Source organism: Myripristis murdjan, chromosome 7, assembly GCF_902150065.1.
Source record: "Myripristis murdjan chromosome 7, fMyrMur1.1, whole genome shotgun sequence".
Lineage (NCBI taxonomy): Eukaryota > Metazoa > Chordata > Actinopteri > Holocentriformes > Holocentridae > Myripristis > Myripristis murdjan.
In genome coordinates, this window is record NC_043986.1 from 12,331,869 (window position 1) to 12,353,976 (window position 22,108).

At 41.1% G+C, this 22,108-nt stretch overlaps 1 protein-coding gene across 1 annotated transcript in view; it reads left to right on the plus strand.

Annotated features, from left to right (window-relative positions):
* cpne5a (copine Va) overlaps positions 1-22,108 on the plus strand; it is a 67,448-nt gene that overhangs the window by 25,526 nt on the left and 19,814 nt on the right. The window contains exons 8-14 of the mRNA XM_030056489.1: positions 6,966-7,029; positions 12,141-12,244; positions 12,513-12,617; positions 15,522-15,563; positions 15,936-16,011; positions 18,644-18,697; positions 19,296-19,357. Of these exons, the coding sequence (XP_029912349.1) occupies positions 6,966-7,029; positions 12,141-12,244; positions 12,513-12,617; positions 15,522-15,563; positions 15,936-16,011; positions 18,644-18,697; positions 19,296-19,357 (507 nt within the window). The remainder of the gene's footprint in view (positions 1-6,965; positions 7,030-12,140; positions 12,245-12,512; positions 12,618-15,521; positions 15,564-15,935; positions 16,012-18,643; positions 18,698-19,295; positions 19,358-22,108) is intronic.

Genomic DNA, 22,108 nt, shown 5'->3' on the forward strand with positions numbered 1-22,108 from the left:
GGGGGCCAAAGGTGCCCTGGCCTCCTGACACTGTGAGGATATGAGAAAGGAGAGACGCCTGTGATTTGATGTCATACTCTCACAGAGGGAAAGTGGTATAAAATGCTACCTACATCATATGTTTAATATCAGAGCACCTGTCAGAGAGTGGGCATCTCTTTTGGCCTCTGATAGAGTGGGATGTTCTGTTCTTGCCGGGGGGAAATTGAAATGGGTGTTGGGGAGCCTGTTATGTCCTCTAGAAGACGGAGTTTCTTGTTGGCAAGAGAGAACAACAACAAAAAAAAGGAAAGTCAGGAACTCGCAGTCATGACTTTGAGTACTTTTAGCTGTAGACTGAAAGAGAAAGGATGTTTCTGATTGACAGCTCCTCTTAATCTCCTCCTTCAAAGTCAAGTTTCTTTTCTTTTCTTTTTTTTTTTTTTTAGAGCTTGCAGGTGGTCGATGAATGCCTCATTTATTTAGTCCGACAATAACACAAACATCGATACAGTCATTAAATCCCTGTACCATAATTTATGTAATCAAAACTTCAGCAATAATCTTATTACATCACTGAAATATCATTTGGAAGTATGAATGCATTTCAAATTTAATTGCATTTCATACTGAGTGTTCGTAATTAGTGGGTGCATAAGAGGCTCCATAATTCCCACAAATGACAGGGTTTGTTTGATTCTTTGATGCGGTGATGATGGCCATTATACATCAGAGAGAGAAACCGAGTATCCAGCAGATAAGAATCAATAGGTTACCTAGCTTGACTGCAACTAAACAAAGATAATGCGTGCCTTATTTATCTATCAAGTCTTTGATGTTGCATAAAAGGTGACAATATCACAATAAATGCCTTGAAATCTTCATAGAAAAATTGCGCGTAGCATGGCAGTTCAAACAAAACATAATCTCCAACCTTGTCTGCAAATTTCATTGGGTGTGCCTAAAAAAAAAAAACAAAAAACAAAAAACAAAAAACAAACTTAACATAGTCTTTAATCTTTGTTGTATTTTCTATCCATTTTTCACCATGTAACATTTTTCTGCGCCAGATTTTCTGCCTTATTTACTTTCTTTGTGCACATTCTAACAAAGCTTCAAAGAGCTTAGCACAGTTTGCCTGTAGCTACCTGCTTTAAAGCCATACAGAGGCTTCTCTCACCACACCAGTATGAAGCAGCCTCTCCTGCTCTCTGGGAACTATGTATTTTGGTGTCCTTTTGAATTAACCGACTGCACTTTCCATCCTCTCTTTTTTAATCCTGGTGAGGTGAAGGATTATGGATGCTTATCGGTGTATGAAGATCAAGGGGATTAGGGGTATAATCTCATTTGAACCCACATAGAGTTTTGGCAACCTTGTCTAATTCTGTTCAACTATGATCTGCCCACTGCCCCGAACGTTTACTGTGGCACACAGCCAGATTATCTGTCGACCCTCCATCTCTGTTTATCTTTGACTCAACTCAAACCAGTCAGATATGCTCATTTACCATAATCCCCTTGTCATCCAATGAGATTCAGTGGATTCATTGACCTGGCTTGTCTCATTGCAAAAAAAAGAAAAAAAAGAAAAAAAAGAAAAAGATTTTATTCCACTGAATATGATAGGGTCTCATTTCTAGCGGTGCTTCTGCTCTGCGTCTGCTGAAACAATTTATTTTAATTTTGGCTTATTCCCATCTAGGTGTGAAATTGCAAAGTAAAAATCTTCTTAACATGGCAGCATGGCAGTCACGGTGCCTAGCAGGGAAACACCGTACGTTGGCCCACCTCACAACACCTGCCATGTGAGGAAATTAATTTTCTTCTTGTTGCATTTTTACTCATATTGTTGAGCGTGCATTCCTCCCCCCACTCTCATATTCGTGACACGTTGCAGCGTTGTTAAATATCAAGACCATTCCTCATTCTAATGACCTCATGTGAACAGCATCAATAATTGCTCCCTCTCCTGACTCTAATCTCTCCAAGCTCCATTCACCCCTCCTTGACACTGGTTAGTTATGGAGAATGCAGCGATTGTGAATCACTATTGCACAACTGTACCTGCCTGTAGAATAGACATTATAAAGCCCATACTTTTAGCCTGAGCATCTATTATATAACATGTCGTGCACAATGATGTTTGATGCTTGTTGTTTTTGTGTAAATGACTTGAATTTGCTTGCGGAGAAAATAATCCAGCTTCCTGATTTGTTTTCTGCAAAACAACAAAGCAGAAAACTTTAGCTAAGTAATTGCAACGATGCCGGAATACGGTCCTTGATCTCTTTCCGTTCAGGTGATCAAATAATGAATCCGTCAAGACCTGTGGCTGGTTCTCTGTTCCGGTGCGTTTGAACACAGCCGCTCATTGGTATGACTTGCCTGCCTTGCAGTCCCTGCCGGGCACAGACAATCAACATGCTACAGTGCCCTGATTCATCTCTGTCTGTCCTTATTTGTTTTCTTTATGAAGTTTTGTTTGATCCTCTGGGCTTCTGTAGAGAGGCAGGAACAGTAGGGGAGCTAGTCTCGCTGACATGATACTAATCTGACGGTGAATATGAAACCCACTTGAGGTTTTCAGGAAACATCATTACACATCATGGGCTTCCACTGGCAGTCGACTGGTCAGGACCATATGGCAGAGTGTCTGCTGAGTGTCGAGGGAAGCCTGTAAGTGACAGTATGAATTATGGATCACTTTGAATAGTGTTAAGTATCATACCTACTTAGCATGTGGTTAATGCTGTCACTATGCACCTGTATTGCTGAGAAGCTGGAAGCCATAATCCATTTATTATATCACATGAGCCATTCAGTGGATGCTCAGGAGCCATGCTTGATAACAGGCAGTCATCAGTCTTCTCCGAACAAGAGCACCTCATCAAAATGCTATTGAATTGCCTGCGCTTAACTTACTGAATTGAGTTGCCATTACCGCTCCTGTAAAATGATCTTTTCTCCACTTTTGTTCTCTCAACTGTACATTGCATCCAATCTTCAAAATTGCCAACTGGAATTGTGTAAACGCCTCTGTTCTTTCTGTCAAATGTTGGTGTTAAACTCCTCACTTCAGATGCTCTCTTCAGTCTGAACTTGCGGCCCTCAGTCTCGGTGGATCACAAGATCATTTTGGTTGATCACAAGATGATTTATGGATAGGAAAAAAGGAAAAAATTCAACTACTGACACTCTTAGTGACATATTTACTTATTTATATTTACACTATTTTTCTGCTTTTCTCTCGTAGAATTATGAACAGATTTAAGTCCTTTGGCAGATGAAAAGAAATTTTTTGTTTACCACAGTCCTCACATGCCTGTGACAGAGTACCGAGTTGGCATCGCTTTGTTTTAAGGGCTCATGAGCCAAAAATGTTAAGAAGAACTAGGCCAAAGTAGTTGGTTGCAGCCTCAAACAACAGCTTCTAACATTATATTTTACTTTGACCTGTTTGATGCAGACAGGCAAACATAGAAGTAAAATGTTCAAAATAATATGTTTCTTCTACTTTATAGAAGAAACATACTTTGTTTTGTCTTTTGCTGACAGAGTCCTATTGGACCCTAATAGATAGATTGTATGAACTTGATGGGCAAAGCAAACAAAAAGCAGGTTTTGGTGTTTGTGATTTTGTGTATTTCTTTCTCTATTCCCCTTTCCTTCTCAATATGTATTTGTGTGTGTGTTTGTGTGTGCCTGCTAGCAAGTGCATTTAGGCTTCTGTGTGTTTTTTTTGTGTTTTGTAGATTAGACTACTGAATCTGTGTCACCAACAGTGCACTGATTTTTGATAGCCAAACCCCAAAATACCCCTGACGTTGCCTCTGTTCGCCCATAGCATGCACCTAGACTGAGTAAACATGACAAACCAAAGCAGGAAGATATGTTATGACTGCCAATATGATAAAGCTGCCCCACTGACAGGGGTTGGGAATGGGTGATAAATCTAAACTCTTTAAAGACAGGGAATAGGAAGCTATTCTGGGTTTACTTGATGTTGACCAATGACCAAGAACCAGCACGTTAGGCTACATAACGATGATATAACCTACTGAGACTTGTGTGTAATTTCCGTAAAACCGCAGCAATGGTGTGATTTTATCATATCTCCAGACAAACCCGTACATAGTGCCCACTGCCACAACGCAGAGACTAAGAACTTACAACACAACCACGTTACGCTACAGCAACGTGTCATCTCAATGACAATGAAAGCTGTAAACTCAAATTATCTAATATATCAAACCTTGGTCATCTGTTCATGTTGTCGCAGTGTTTTGATGGCATTTGGTTATCTGGGAGGAATGATGAGTATCACAGAGTATCCTCTTCATGTTTAAAGATGCAAATGTTTGAGCAGCAGCAGTCACTTGGGAGTGTGAAATATGATTTGCGTGCAGATGACCAGGTGACTGAGCCCAACATAGCCCTGGAGCATTCAAGCACACACACTGTGCATCAAACTGGCCTCATTCATAGCAGATAGTACAGGCAAAGGGACAGCGGCATTTCACATAATTTCATCATCAAAGCAAAGCAAAGCATTCCCCATTGAGGCACAGTCAGTGAATGAGTAGCTACTGAGAGAGGCAGGCCGCTTGATGCAGGACACTTCATATCACTAGCAGCCACACTTCCACAGTGAAGCTGCAAGAACCAGCAGGGCTAAAATGAAATATTTGTTATTCTGTTCAATAAAGACGAGCCTGTGCCAAACATAAAAGAGAAGAACTGCATGAATCCATTCAGTGCTTGCCTGCTCCTGAAGTTAGCTGGCCTTTGCCACAGACACTGCTGCATTCAATAATGTATGCCTGATTTAAAAGAGCACTGCCCTTTTGGTACCTGCTCTTTCTTCTCTGTTGCAGGAACTAGAGCTGAGAGGTGCCACATCTTTACTTTTCTGTAGTTGAAATTAAGCTCCTCACTGGATCCTATTTCCCACTTTGACAGTAGTATTGGTCCTTACAGTGACCTGAGGGAGATGACTTGACCTGTGAAGTGAGTAGGTTTACTGTCCCCATAGGTAAGGGTTTTACAGCCTATTTGAGGCATCATCAAGCTGCACTGTGGTGACTTAGAATGAAACATCAATAATTCAAGGACAATTAATTCACCTTGAGATTGGTCTGCAAGGAGAACAAGGATCAGAGCCTGACAGGATGAAGTGTTTCTGCCCTCTGAGGGTGTGATGCCCTCATTTTATACTATGTCTTATTTCAGGCTGCGATAACTCTCGTTCTTTGGCACATATTAATAGGCATATAGCAATTGTGGGCTGATTAGTGGATTTGTATTGAGAAATCAATCAAACCTGATTTATCAGGAGCCCCAGTTACCTTACCTGGCATTATATGTGCTAAGGTTTTGGCCTTAGCATATCCTTTGGTCCTGCAAAGGTAGATAAGAAGGGAAAAAAATTTTCTACCCACCCCTTGGCAAATCCAAGTAATTCTGCCTTTTCTAGTTTGTGGTTAAGAAAAATACATGCAAAAGATGCTTCCGCTGTTTTAGTGAAGACTACCTGTCCTTTAATACAAATGCATTATGCACTGGTAGGGACTGTCAGTCACATCAACAGTCACAGCTTGATGGTGATCTGTAGCAAGGCTGACCTTCTAATGATTGGTCTCCAGCTGGGGTCATGGCAGGACTCTCGTGTAATTTCCTTCTTTATCTATAATGATGGCAGGAGTGTCAGCAGCTGGAGTGCTGCGATATGATTGGAAAGTAGATGTAATGTCTTGCTCTGTGTTAGAGTACAGGTGGCATGGGCTCCGCCTGCTCACAGCTACAAAAGGTGCTGAGAGGCAGAGAGATTGGATATCAAAAAATCTCATTTTGTCCCGCTTCAAAAGATTCAGCCAAATCATTTAGGATAGACTCTGCTGCAATGTGGTCTCTCTGTCTCGCTGTTGTTGGAGTGGCAAGTTGCAGAAGATACGATGCACAGAAGAAGACACCCAGAAATATACTCTCTGATGCAGACACACACACACACACACACACACACATACACAGGTCACAATACAGAGTCGGATCTGCATATGTTTCTCAGTTTTCTGTCTGATCAGGTCAGGGAGCCTGCTTTGTGATATCATATGTCTTGATAATCTGTCGGAGCAGAAATCAGTCGTAAACAACCACAGACCTGGGGAGCTTTCGACTTCTAGTCTGGTGCCGGCATACAGGGATCAGAGGGGCTCTGTGTCTCAGCAGTTCGCTTCCACACTGCACCCACCAGCCAGTATCATTATTTTAAGATGCTTCAGAACTTGTTTTTACAATGATAAAACACTGTGACGTGTGTTCATAAACACTGTCACAATGTCACTCCAGCATCACATATCCATACTGCATTGCAGCAAAACTGCACTAGACAAGTTTTTTTTTTTTTTTTTTTAAATGTAAAAATACACATCTTATCAGCCTAAATCACAAGGCGGGGATGCAGCAAACAGGAGTGTAGCATCCCCACTTTATTGAGCTGGCCTATATTCAGCCTGTTTGCTAAGTTTTAAGTATTTAGGTGTCAGGTATGGTCACTGGTGGGAATTTGTCTTGGTGTACGGAGTGATGAACTGAACTGAAATTTGAAAGTGAAACAGCATCCAAGCAGTAGTTAGGTATCAGATGAAAGTCTAATACAGATTGTTCCAAATTTCATTTGTTCATAGCAAGGACTAACAATTTGACATTCAACTATTTAAGGAAGCAGGCCTCATGATGTCTTGTCTTCAACACCTTTACCTTAATTAGCTAAAAAGAAGAATTTTTAGATCCACTGAGCGTGCAATTTACTGACTTCACATTCAATTATTTCTGGGCATTGCAAGTCCTCAAAATCCAACTGTCTCACTGCCATTTGGGCCACCATAATATAAGTTACAATGTGCACCTTTAAAGTTGATCTATAAAGAATGTATGTGATAAAGAATGAATATTATCTCCTGTTTTTTTTTCTTTATTTTCTGCAGTGGAATACCAGGAAAGAAATGTGGGACCATTATCTTGTCTGCCGAGGAGTTGGGAAATTGCAGAGTAAGTCATAAGTATTCACTTCTTATTGTTTTCATTTTGGAGCAGTACACTTTTTTTCATGTGGTTGTAGTTTTATTAAAGTATATTTTATCTTAATCGGTATATTTATTGTGGCTGGTTGATTAGGGCATGTCCCTGTGCAGCTGTAGCTGACATACTGTGGGAAAATAGTGCATGTTGTGTCATTCTATAATACAAGTTTTGCCAGTATTCATTTGGTACTGTAGCTGAACTGAAATGGGATTTTTTCACAATCCAGACTTCAGTAAGATGTATTAAATCTTAATTGTACCTATTAAACAGCAGATTATGGCATGTCACTATGCAGTTGTATCTGTCATAAGAAAACTGTGTACACAGTGAACATGTTATGAATTTGAATAGCTGTTTAATGAGATTGCGGTGTTTATTCCAATCAGTGAAACATGCATTGCCTTCCATGTGTGGTGTGTTAATCCATGAATCAGTGTTAATAGCCTGTGTCCACTAATGCCCATTGGCTTCCTCTCTGCACTGCTAAATGAAGATAGTAAATAATCACATTATAGTGCTGCCAGTGGAGCAGGAGAAAGTAGCAAGACTTATTGGCCAGAACAATTGGCCTCCCTCAGAGGCTGTAAAGGAAGCCATTGAGCTGCAGCTACTGTATAAATGTTTTATGATATCCTAAAGCACTGCTAATTCATCTACGATGTGTAACATATCAGCTCCATATATTAGTCAACACATGGCATGAATGCTAAGTGAAATGCATTTAATTTCCTTGGTCATATAGCACTGGTGCCAGACATCCAGAATTTTTTGAAATTTTGATACTAACAGTATGCTCCATACCCTGACAAATAAACAATCTCCTGTCAGTGCAACACAGAGATGCCACACTGATGATAAAAATGCCACAGTAACCATTAGCGATTTTATCCTGCTTGACTGAAGTATTGTTGCTTAGAGCCAGCGAGCGCAATGAAAGGCTGCTGTGAGTCACCAGGTGCGTTGCATCCACGATGATGGGAGTTAGCGTCATCACTGCAAAGCACCACTCCAAGAAGTGATTTGTAATATAAATGCAAATTATCATTACTGGTACCAGTGGCCGTTTGCTCTCTCCCAGAGTCGATTAGAGAGACATAGACCTGAAATGTCGCTCCAAACCTGCCCTGTTCACACAGAATTGAACTCTGAATGGAGTTAACCCTGGAAATCCCCCCTCAGTAAAGAAAGGAAACTGTAAGAAAAGACAAATTGTGGTTGAATCGTCTGAAGTCTGTGTTGTCAGTAGCAGCCGCGCACCTGTGAATTATGACAATGTGGAATTACTATCATCCATCTGGATGCTGTTTACTCTATAATCCACCTGTGAGCAACAAATTGAGGCGGCAGTGTTGCTGGTCCCCTGAGGTAAACATAACAACTCTTGTTTGGGGGAAACTGAAACCAGCAGCTTGGGCTTAGATGGGGAGTTGACTGGGAAACTTCTGCAGGGACTGTCACTGAGAGGCAGGTTGGCTCTCACCTTCATTGTAAAGTTGCCAGGTATCATTAGACAGAGCAACAACCCCAGCATGGATCAAAGGCTCCCTCTTGGCTGCTGTTATCTCTGGCACATATGATGTGCCGAGCAGCATGGCTTCGGTGGTTGGCTTCTTCTCAGTGCCTCCTCACAGGCCAGCCGTGGATCTGGCTGATTGAAATCTAAGTAAACTACACAACCCTTTTCATATAACAGCGGTAAGCCACAGGGAGTTTTATTCCTGCCTGTTTATGCATTTAATCCGGCACTGGCCCGTTATTAAAACAGTAAGGTTTTTAAGTATTGTTTAGTGTATTTGATGGTAGCACCATCTCATGGATATGCTATATCAGCCTACATTTCACTCAATATGAACAGTAGGATGACAGCCACTTGTTCTGAAATTCACCAATCTGTCTAATTAACTCTGATGTTGGTGAAGTCTGTCCCTCGACTGTAATGGCAAAGTTGCAGTGTATTTCCTTCAGCGGTGTATCCGCTGATAATATGAAAGGAATTTACTTTGGTAAGTGCGCTTCATTTTAACACTGCAGTGGGAAAAGGGAATTGCGCTTTGTTAACATTTTCATATATCTTGTGCATGAAATGTTCCTCTCATTAAGAAAAAAATTTCACCTGAGGCTCACATTCATAATATATTACTAAGCACAAACAAGTAAGCGAAAGGAGCAAACTACACTAAGGAATTGTGGTAGCATCTGATTCATCTAATCCTTTGGCTCATGATTCGTTTGGTGATGCATTATTTGCCTCTAAGGATACCATGATTTGGCTTAAATCCAAATGATGCGAGTTATTGTGAATTAGGTATTGAATGCATGTTTTCATATTTACATACTCCCAGTCTTAGAAAGTGAGAGTATGTGTAGCAGTGCCACCCACCCCATGCAGTGATATTTTAGTAGACCACAATAAAGGGAAGAGGGATGCAGACTACACTGGATTTCCCTCTGGTGCTCTTAAATCCCTTTAGGCTGCTGAAATGAATGTTCAGCCTTTTTTTCCCTCTCACTTAATACAAGAACTCTGCTTGGCACCAAAGTGAGCATGTGTTATCTGTGTTTAATGAAAGCTTATAGCACCATGTCGCCATGATAGCATAATTGTAGAGGCTGTGTCAAGGCTAAGCAGGGCAGTGCTGGGCCTGGTTTTTACCAAGATGCTGCTATTTTTGCCAGCTGCAGCACACTCTCCTTTAATGTGATGTGTATTTTTTTAACTACAAAACAAGCCACAAGAGGAACAAACTTGGCTGCACAAATGAAATGTTATTGCGAAACACCATCAGGGAGCTTGACACGCTTTGGGGCCACATCGCACAGTGGATGGTCCTCTAGTTTAGCCGATTCGTATTCAAGTATGCAAATGGGAAAAGTCAATTTTCCTTTAAGATACTTTCTACCATTATCGTCGAATAGGAGAAAACAACTGTGCTGGTTTATAGACTGAACCTTCGATAATAACTTAGAGTGATGGTGGGAAATGAAAATAGATATACACAGCTCTGGTCCATTTAGCCACCACTGGCTGTTTTAATCAGCTCTTTACTTTGTTTCTCTTCACAGTAACAAGTTTTGGTTTCGACAACTCCACCGTTTTGATTGGAAACAAAAGTGCTAATCAAAACAGCTCAATTTTGAGGCAAACACTTTGAAAGTTGTTTCACCATCTGTACCTTCTATTGGCACCCAGCCCTCCTTTCAGCAGTGGGTGTAAAGCTTGAGTTTGTGGGGCTGTGTTCATTTTGAAAGCAAAATTTGTGAGTGAAACATTCATCAAACAACCCTTTTTCAAACAAATGGCAATGACCAGTTAAAATTACTTGAAAAAACTATAACTAAATTCCTTGTAGTGAAGGTTGATTACAGCACAAAATTACTTACTAATTATTAGCGGCAAATTACAGTACTGAATATTGGCTCACCCATTCTCAAACCTTTGATTGCTAAATGGAGGTTGGGGAGCATTTCATAATACGAGCAAGCAAGCGTTAGGTCTAAAGAGTGGCTGAGTTATAACTAAATGAGTTGACAAATGCAATCAGACATTTAGTTTAAGGTACCCAACATTGTTTGTGACCACTAGTGGCACCATAATGCACACTAGGAAACAGGGTCCCTGTTTTGTTTACAACATATTACGAATGTAAATGTAAACAAGGCAACTTTAAAAATATTCCAACACAAGACTTTGCAAATATCCTTTGAGGAGGGAAATGCATTAAACATGTTTACTAGGCGTCAAGGACATACACATTGTGTTTTAGCGAGAAAGTTTCAATGTACACAAGGAAAATTACATGGATTACCTTTAAGAGTGCTGTGATTAGATTGAATGAAAATATAATGACTAAAATGTGACCAGATCTATCAGTTCTATGTATCACTGCGACAAAAGACCCAGACTAGACTAAATCCAAAAATGGCTCACAACATCATCACTGTTCTTGTGTGGTCTGTCTGATTTCTGTGTCCACGGCCTCAAGTGATATGACATGGGTTAGTGAGAGGTAGGTCAGAGTCATGGCCAGCCAGACTGATGTGGGTCACAGTAATCGATGGAGGCCCTGCATCTCTCTCGTTCAGCCCAGCAACACACCAATTCAGATTTAATAGCTGCACTTCACAGCTTGAAATCCCAGAAGGCTACCTGCGTGAAAACAGCCTTTTTTATTTGTATCTGCCGATTGAATGCATTGCATTTCTCCTAACGTGGCATCTCCTGCTGTAAAATATAATGGTGAGAAACTCTGGATTACTCTAACTCTGGATTACCGTTCCCCTATGTATACTGTCTGGTCTGAGTCCTCAGACTTAGAGGGCTAAAAGTTTCTGAAAGAGGTGTATAAGGCATTGAGATTGTAAGCCTGAGATAGAAGTAGGGTTTCCTCTGATGTGATCTGTAATATAAAAGTGTGAAAACACATTACCAATACTTATTTTTTGTTGTCCATTCTACACCTATTATGCATCCTCCTTATTATATAATACAGCCTAATACCTTGACCATAGGGAGACTCTTTGGCACCAAAAGCATTATGGAGCACGTTCATTGTCCTTGTAATGGCAGTCCACGGTGAAATGCTGCCTAAATGAGTATAATTATGGTAATACCAGCCTTTCTAATGTATCATTAGCTGCACTCACACCCTCCACATCCTTTTTGTACACAATCTCTCTCTATGTGTGGGATTTTAGAATCCATTTCTGTGCCTCTGTATGGACTCTCATACTGTTATGATTACACTCAGTACAACAAGGTATTTTCAATTTGAAATCCCCTATCCCATCTGCAGTTGCTATGCAGGGCTTGCATAATAAATAAATGATAATGAATGCATTTGCTCTATTCTGGTTTTGGAAACTAGAGCACATTGGCTGGGTTCATTCTAAACTTATTAGGATTCAGTCAGCACTTTCCCTTTATTTTGGTGCTTCAGTGCTTTTATATCTTGGCACACAGCATGTATTAACAAACAACAGGAGGCAAACAGAGGAAGAAGCATGAATTTACAATGTAGTCCTTCTCTTTGTGTGTTTTTATTCCTCTCACTGTCTCTCTTGCTTTCGCCTCTCTTTAGGATTGTGCCACCATGCAGTTCTGTGCCAACAAACTGGATAAGAAGGACTTCTTTGGGAAGTCGGACCCCTTCATGGTCTTCTACAGAAGCAACGAGGATGGCACGTGAGTTTGTCCATCTCTCAGTTCAGCTCTCGGCGGCTTTTCATTTCGGTTTCTCAAAGAGAGGTAGGAGGGCTTTGCGATCAAAGGGGAAGGGAATCAAGGTCAAGAGAATTGTGCTGGGATTACTTGAATTCAGCTGCATCGAGATAAAACCGATGTGCAGACACAGACATGGTGCCAAAGCCATCCTACCGGGAAGATTTAGTGACGGGTTTTGCTAAGAGATGTTTGTTTTGGGATCCCATGCCTTGTTGCACTGTGTTTGCAGGTTCACCATCTGCCACAAGACAGAGGTGGTGAAAAACACGCTGCACCCTGTATGGCAAGCCTTCTCCATCCCTGTTAGAGCGCTCTGCAATGGAGACTATGACAGGTAGGGTGCAGCGTGATGTTAATAAAAGCTGTATGCACACACACTCACACACACACACACACACACATACACTCAGGCTGCATGAGGGGAACCTATGCGATTTTCCAAGGGAACGGCGCGCAGATTTTCAATATGTGGTGTAATCATTTCGAAATGGGTTGGGCTCAGCAAATTTAGACGCCATCGATTTTCCACCGTTATTTTATCTGCCACTCAAATAAAGAATTATTACGCGTCTACCGCTGACTACCTGCTAGACTCGCCCGGCCGTTCATTGATTTGTCCACAACTGGCAATAGCATTTCAGATAAGTCTCTGATTGGCTACACCAGTGGCATCTCCTATCTTATCTGAATCTCTACAGAGCAAAGGGCCTAGCGGGAGTGCTGACACACAGGAAGAGACTTGGCAGGAACATAAAAAAACGGGTGTGAGAGAAAGGGAGAGAGAGAGAGAGAGAGAGAGAGGAGAGGAAGAGCGGCTGTATATTCTATAGATGTTGGTCTATGAGACAGGTGGTTGGAACATCAGAGGAGCCCTGCTGTGTGTGTGTGTGTGTGTGTGTGTGTGTGTACGTGCATGTGTGTTTGTGTGTGTGTGTGTGTGTGTGCGTGCATAAGCATGGAAGTAGAACTAGACAGCCATGAGAGTCTGTAGCAGCAGTCAAAGAACACATGTCAAATCTGGCCCTCTCCACCACACTGATGCCGCGAGGAGCCGGGGTCTGGGTGTCAACAGAGGTTCTTCTCACCGCTGCCGCCTCTGCTCACCTGCCCGGGGAAGCTAATTGGGTCAGACAGATGGAGTGGAAGCATGAAAGACAGCTGATTCCTTTTGAGGGTTTTTGATGGAGGGAGAATCCTTTGGCAATTTAGTGCCTCGTGTAGTTTTTGTTGAAATATCTATGGTATCTGTAACTTTAACTGTGTTTCAAAGATCTGCACCGCTCAGGTCTCGCCAATTTTCAGTCCTTTTGTTTCACAAATTAAACTTTAGACTGTTTAAAGTATAATGGCTCAGTTATAAAATATAATGGCTCAATTTTAAAGTATAATGGCTCGGTTTTAAAGTATAATGGCTGGATTTTAAAGTATAACGTTTCAGTAATAATAATGAACCCAGTGCGGGCCTATGTGAAATGATATTTTCTACATTTACCTCTGTGGGCGGGGTGTTTGATACAGCGCTGATTCGGAGCCTTGTCGTCCATCATCCATTGAAGGTCCAGTCCTTTTTGTCAAAAGCACAATGCTGTCTATACTTCTGAAACCATGCAGAGTTCACACAATCCCTACTAGAGGTTATCTAGTTACTATTCATCTTGGTCTCTTTTTGTTCTGTGCTTCAGATTTTCTCTGTGGGCGTATATTTTTCTACGTTTTGTTATGTGATCTTGAGGCATGAAATGATCCTGGGTATTGCCTCCCCACAGCCGCGTCCTTCAGCCTCACGTGGAGCTGTCAAATCTCTTGTAACAGTTTGGCTTTAATAGCTATCAGAAAATGAAATGCTTCCCATTTCCATTCAGACATGCTGTGTGTATAGAAACAGAAATGAACCTGATCCGAGCTCCTGGTTGCTCTGCCTCGGCCGATAGATTTAATAGTTTTGTGCTGTTTTTTTATGGACCTGCTTCATTATTAGCATCAAAGTGACATTAGGGAAAATTGACATTGACTGACACACCACCAGGGAATCATCTGCCATGCTGGACCCCAGTGTCAAAACACTTTTTTTTTTTTTCATCATGTCTGTCAACCAGTCAATGATATGGGGAAGATTCCCTCACTCTTTCTGATTCTCTTTAATCTAAAAATCTTGCTGTATTATGTTTGTTTCAGTGCTATTAAGTGTTTAGAAGGAGAAATCCATTGGTTTTCACAGCACAGACACACAGTTTACTTCTTGCCCTTTCTCTCTCTGTACTACATGGTTGCACACATTTGTTAGGATGGAAAAGCGTTTATTGCAGACAGAATGAGTTCAGGCCTGGATAGCGGGGCATCTCTCCATAACCCTTCTTCCTGGACCCACTGACACATGATTGACAGCAGCTGGGAGAGGGGAGCCATTGATCTTTCATCAGAACTGGGAGAAGAGGAACCATCTTCCTCATTCTCGATGATTCCTCTCAGGCATACTTATTTGGTTTCTCGCCTTCCAACTTATTTTGGGAATGTGCAAAATGTGCTCCCTCCCAAGAGGGTAGTTTTCTATCTTTGGCAGGTGCAGGAAAAATGCTTCGCCCCAAACTTTTGGCAACTCTATCAATCTGCTCTCTCGTCTAGAAGACTATCTCCTCAAACTTCAGCTTGAAACTTTAAGTCACTGTTAAATGATTCGCTAAAATCTCTGTTGCCAGCTCACCATTGTGCTCTGAAAAGTTATGGACTTTTTATTGGACTATTTATGCCACAAGGCTGATTGAATTTGATTTATCTTCTTTGTGGATTCCTAATAGTCTCAGCCACATTTGTTTGATTACAGTTTTCAAAATTTGTCATCAGCTAATGTGGTTTCAAAACTGCCCAGTCTCTGTGTGTACAAGACATTGTAGTTTTTAGGGATTTTTTTTGTCATTTTCAAAAGAGTCCTCAAAAGATGTCCATTTTTTAGATTCCAAACACTTGTTTCAAAAGAGTGGGCTTTCTATGATTGATCTAAATCAGCCTGCACTTAACGATTAATGAGCTTTAATAGCTTGTTTTCCCTGCCAGACCAAACAGACACAGTGTGAGTCCGGCAGCTTCTCCTCATCTTTTAATTAGGACAGAATCGTTCCAGAAATGCTTTCTGAGAGGTTTCCTTTCATTAACATTTAGGTAGTGGCCTACATATTACATAAATATGCTCACACAAACAAACAAACTAACACTCTTTTCTGCTCTTGGATATGCCTTACAGGACGATCAAGGTGGAAATATATGACTGGGACAGAGATGGGAGGTAATGGACACACACTTACATACACACAGAAACACAGACTTGATTGCTACTTGACTGAAATGTAATTTATGTTAGGAAATTTCCTCATGTCTTATCCACCGCCTGAGAGCCTCTGATTCACCTTCATCTTAATTTATGCAAATTCTCTAAATCGTCGTAACAATCTTGTAGGCTCAGATCCTCATTCAATTTTTTCACACTAAATAGAAAACCCATCATCAAAAATCACAATCTCTCTGACTATTTCCAACCATTCATTCTTCAGTAGAAATAGATTATATTCCATCTATGCAGCAGTGACAGCCCTCCAGTTCTTTTTATCTGCTCTATTTTGATGGCACTATTTGACATGACGTTGTCTTTACCTTTCAGCCATGATTTCATCGGTGAATTCACCACCAGCTTCAAAGAGCTATGTCGGGGTCAGAGCCCGTTAAACGTCTATGAGGTGAGTGGTGATCGGGAGACAGAGAGCTTTTAACCCCGGCCAGACATGCTGATCGCCCTGAAGCCCTATTTTCCCTGAGAGCAAGTCACAGGATGCATTTTGTGTCAAAACCCAACACTTGTCATTTTGAATGATATTTAAGGTCTGACAAAATACCCACATCATTATATGATCCAGGGCTGTGGCACGGCTATGAAACAGCTACTGGTTGCTGTGTGATCGGTTGTTACAGATCTGTGTCTGCATTACTTTTTCCCACCCATCCTCTCCAATTCTTTGCATTGTTTTCTATGCACTTTGTAGCAGGATGCAGGATCTCCAACTCAATGGAGGTGCAGAGAAATTTAAACAGAATAGCTGGCTAGAAAATGAGTAAGTAGGAAATTCCCATTTGGTTGTAATTATGACCTATGTGCCCATTTGGGGGAAAAATATTTAAGTGATTTAAGAGAATTAAGTGCTCCTACTGTAAAATACTCTTCCCAATGCTCCTGCCTATGTTATCGGACAAAGTGTAAATACGAGTTGCTGACTTAACAGAAGCAAATGAATGCCCCCTCAAGTCAAAATTACAATTTGATAGAGGAGTTTACAACTTCACATGACTTTTATAACGTCATTATAATGGAAAAGACACAGTGGCCAAGCTACAACTCACTTAAAGTAGCAATTGATTTAGGCTTAAATATGTGACCACTGGTTGAAATATGTGTATTTTTAGATGCCTTTTTTAAGGTGGAAGGCTGCCTTCCAACCAGCATATGAAGGTACCATATTAAGTCAGTTGTATTTGGCAACATTAGCTAGTTGTGCAATATAACATTTCAAAATCACATGGGGGGTCGTACAATGCTGGCAATCATACTGAACTGCATTTTGAGGATCATACAAATGCATTTAGTAGCTTTGTAGCTACTAGTTTAGCTCCTTTGTGGCATTTAAATGTACTGCATGTACTGAAGTGATCAGATAACTCAGGGCTGAGAAAACTCGCTCAAGTTTTCTTAACTGGACTTGCGACTCGAACGGCCACATCATTGCGCTTTTTCTAGTAGGAACTCAGTGTTTCTGATCTCAGGACACAGCCTTAACATGTGAGAGGTCAAGTGGTGCAGCGTACCAGATGAGGCAGGGCGTTTAGATGGTCTGCGTCCAAGAGGGAATGAAACAGAGGTATGCTCCTGATTTGAGTTTTTTTCAGGGAGCCCTTGGAGCTGTAGATTGGGTTTTAATGTTAGACCCTCTGAGGCTCCTACTGGTCCCTGCTCATTAAAACACTTGCCACGTTACATTAGCCTCTGAATTAGTCATGGAGGTGAGTTAAGGAAAGAATAGGGCCAACAGAGAAATTGAGATGGAGAGGATGGGGGGTAGACAGGGATAAGTAGGGAGAGACGGCAAGAGAGAGACAGAATGAGTGAGTAGTGGCATGCAGACTTGCCCTTTCACGCTGCTGACATGGCAGCAGCAGGTGCATTCGTTAACCTTCACCAGACCTTTCTGGTTTTCAATAAGGAAAATGAAACAGAACAGCTTCTTTGCTTACACTTTTGCCATGTCTGTCCCCCAAAATCAGACGGTTTTCAAGATGCAGCCAAGAACCCTAAAGCACCACCTTTTCGCTGCTGACAAAAATCAATTTGAATAGGTCACGGGGCGATGTGTTCCACCCGTTGTAGATTCGTGTGTACTCATTCTGACATGCAAGAAACCTGCGCAAACATTAGCTCCATAAGGTGTATTGGATCTGACAGCAGGCTAATGCTAACAGGGGTAGGTGTAATTGAGAGTGATGTCTGTGTGATGTAATGTGAGCTTGGCAGTGAATGATGGCTGTGGTGCTACAAGGCATTATCTGTACAGGAGGAGATGAGAGGAGCAGCATCAGAACCACAGAGGCTGAACAGAGGAGGAGGAGAGCCCGAGGAGGAGAGGAGACGAGAAAACAGTGGCCTACCTTTGACTTTATTATTACACAGCTCACCCCAGGCTGATCCTTTATGTATGTGTGTGTGTGTATGTGTGTGTGTGTGTGTGTGTGTGGACCCGTGGAATGAGGAGCAGAGATGTTTGACCTTGATGGCTTGCTCTTGCATACATGTTTTGGCCTCAAGTGCTGAATGTAAAATTCATGTATGCCATGGTGTACTCTAATCTCTCACAATCAGCCCTCCTTGCGTATTTGTCTTATAGTTGTGTATATGTGTGCATGTATGTGTAAGCACACATTACACATTCCTGTACATTGGTGAATTTATGTACCATGTAATTCTTTCTGCGTGTGGCTACTATTTCTATATCTGGAATAAATGTTTTGTGAAAAGATATGGATCATCAGCGACCGTGTTCTGTTGTCACCAGGCTCGGCAATATGTATGTAAAATGTATAGCACAGTGTAGATGCTTATAAAATCCCTCTGAATAATCGGTATCCCACCACAAGGCGTGATCAATGCTATCTCATTCTCACCTACTGCAGTTATTGGCTTCAGTCCCCATGCTCCATTACCCTTACAGACATGGAGGAGGAGGACAAAGATGTTTTTATTACTTGCCCAGGGGTTGGATAAAAAGAATTGTGCTGCAAGTTTACATTATCATTATCCCCTTTTCTGCTCTGCATTGATACTAGGTGGTGAATGCCAAGAAGAAAATAAAGAAAAAGAGATACATCAACTCGGGGACGGTGAGTCTGAGTTCTGAGATAAGAACCAACCTTCAGGTGCACTCACACCTCTGCCCTCTCCCGCTTTTGTATTCATCAGGAAGTTTCCGCTAAGTGGATTGCAGAAGGGAGAAGTTCAGCTCTGCTAAGTAGTGTTTGTTCCATTCCCAGTCTGGAGGTTTATGGCGCGCACAGTGAATATTAGTAGATGGGAAAAAAAACGTTCTCATGACCTCAGATGGGGTGAATAGCCAAGTCCGTAGTGATGCATAAAGGGACTCTTGTCTGAGTCCTATTAGTGAGGGCCAGTGACTGATGTTTATAGGTGAGCCACAGTGTCGTTACTGCCTGAGCACTTTGGCTGCTCAAGCTGAATACGGTGACTGCATAATTAAAATCTGAGGCTAGTTATCCATCACACTAGCCCATCAGTGCACAGTCACATGGATGTTCCCTCAGTGATTGCAATACTAATATGCTGTGCGGCGTCAAACCCCATTCTGCCTCGATGAATCATTTTGTGAGCAGTTAGCCCCGGGGTCAACGGTTAATGTGCAGATTGGCAAATTTTGTTTACGTTAATTGCTATTAGGTAATCAGTTTGGTCTTTGTTTCTCAGGTGTCATTGTTGTCATTCAACGTGGAGTCGGAGCACACCTTCTTGGATTACATCAAAGGAGGGTGAGTACTTTCGATGTTTGTGTGCCAGTTGTTGTGTATTACCCAATTTTTTTTCTCAATGCACTTTAACCAGGCTCCTCACGGCGGCCTAAACAGTGTAATTTAGCTTCCGTCCGACTTTCTGACTACAGAAACACAATGACATTTAGATTACATTTACATTTATCACTGCACAGCCTCTCAATTACCACATTTAGAGGTCTTATCCCGGCTGAAAACACCTGTTCCCTCTCCCATTTCCCCTGCTGCCCCCTAGCAGCAGACTAGCACAAATCCAAATTCACTCCAATGGTAACAACTACATTTACTTTAAATGGCCTGGAATTTTCTCTATGTGACAAGCGTGTGTCCCCAAAGGAGACCATCATGTCTGCAGCCTTGGCCACAGTGTGAATGAATATGAATGACTATGATAAAATATGGAGAGGATCTCAGAGCTTAATTAAAGGCGGCCGACCTGTCATATATGGAAATGTTTCTCAATGGATCAGTGGCTGCCCTGGTTTTTTAGTTTTCTGCTGCTTTGCCACCGATGGCTGTGTGTCCCAGTTCTGTCCTATTCGGCTCTCTATAACTTATACAAATGGACACACACATACCCACACGCGCACCCCCACACATTTGAGGTAACAGTGTTTTCACTCTCACCTTTGATGCTTTAAAACAGGGTGGCAGAAACTGAGGGAAAGAGACAGGCATTTGATAAATATGTATGTCATGTGTGGAATTTGTATCTCACTTGTTCTCCACAAATATTTCAAGACAACATTTCACCATTCACAAATGTGTGAGAAAAAAAAACAAAAAAAAAAAACAGGATAAACCCAAATCTGAAACCTGATTTTCACAAATGTTCTAAAACCTGTCGTTATGCGTCAGCATTTGTGAATGTGATAAAATAAAAATAAATAAATAAATAAAAAAGAAGGTTTGTGCAGTTCCTCCAGGAAAATGCAATTATTGGAAATGGAACCAATCTCTGAAATATATTTGCAATGTATTTTGCTTGCAATGTTGGCCAGTTGTTTTGGATAAAGCAGTCCAATTGAACCATATATCCACAAACGTGTGAACCTGACTGTTTTATGTTACAATGGATTCCAGTATCATCGAGCTGCAGGCACAGAGACGGTCAGATCCATAGTTCTAGACCCGCTTTAGAGACGGTTAAGTTCAGCTGTGGGTTTTCTCAGGTTCTCTCTAAACGTGCTGCTCTGAAGCCGTGTTGGTCTGCAGCTCGATTTATCTTGTGGATTCAGAGGACAATGATTTGTAGTTTCATGTAAGTTTTATTCACCTTTACAAATTGAGTCGACTTTCTTTTTCATTTAAGCTGCAATTTTATTATAACCTGCACTGTTATTACACTTTCATTTATCCTGAGCCTTGGGTTTTCAGATCAGCCTGGGCTCACTGGATTTTGTGAAATGAGTCTAGTCTCTGAAGTTAAGTTAAGTTAAGTTAAGTTAAGTTAAGGTAAGTCACTTTTGCATCCAGATTAACCACAACCCTTCTGCCTGCTACTCTCTCTCTGTGGTCTAGATAAAAAGGAAATTTCACATGAGATGGCACTAGTAGACTCTATCATGAACAGATAAAATGCAAATGCTATACTTAGACAACTGAACATGCTGCATAAAATTTTAATAACATTCTCTGTGCATGAAAAAATAGATAGATATCACTGAGGCCTTCCAGGTTTCTGCATGGAGTCTCTAAGTTTCAGAGGTAGATTCATGTGTGTATTACTAGCATAACAATGGAAGGTTATATTGTACTTACAAATGATACAACCATGTGGGAAATGTAAATAGAAAGCAGAGAAAACTGAACCTTCAGAAACGCCAGAGAGAGTGAGCATCGAAGGAATTTCCTATTATGACAGGCAGTGTTTTTTTAATGAACGGTATGAGCTTAACCTTTTATTTTATTTTATATATTTTTCTTTTTTTATAATACTATATGCTGTGGACTGTCTTGTTTGAATTGAATTGAATTAACCAGTTCAGTGCTGGCTAATAGTTTACACAAATATCTGTTGTCTGCATCTGTTGTTAGAGGAAGGTCATTGGTTAGTCACTAGTCTCAGGGCTATGCATTACTCTAAAATCAGACTGGAATTGGCGTCTCAAAGCAATGTTGTTTGGAAAAAAAATATGTGAATAGAAACATGTTTCCTTTATACCTTACCTTTAATATAAATGGAGGGTCATTTTGAAGGAACCAGTGTCATTGAAGGAACCAGTGTCAAGGGGGGGAGGCTGCAGATGAGAAAGGGCTCCTGAAAGAGAAGAAAAAAATGAAACAGAATTGGTTAAAACAGAAAAGAACGACAAAATTTTCTGTTTTAACTAGTACGTATAAGTCAAAAGAAGTGAAGCCTTATGTGCCCCACCTTTTATGTAAAGAAATTTTAGAAACTCAAAGATTCTTTGAGTCTGGCTTCAGCACCATGACTGGGAGAGCCCATTACTTTGAAAAGCACACTTAGATTACAGCGATTCTTTGATATGAGAAAAAAGCTGCTCCAGCATGTTTGACTGCCTTCTGATATTTTCTCATGAGGTCTTTCAAAACGACTTGAAAGATTTGTAGTCTCTCTTGCCTCCCATTGTTGTTTTACTCCCCAACATGCTAAACCACGGCGGTACTTTGGTATTACACCTCTTTCAAGGCTTTTGCTCCTTGTAAGAGGTGTAATATGAAAATATCAAAAAAGACATAAAAATTTATCTCTACCCGTATGTTGGA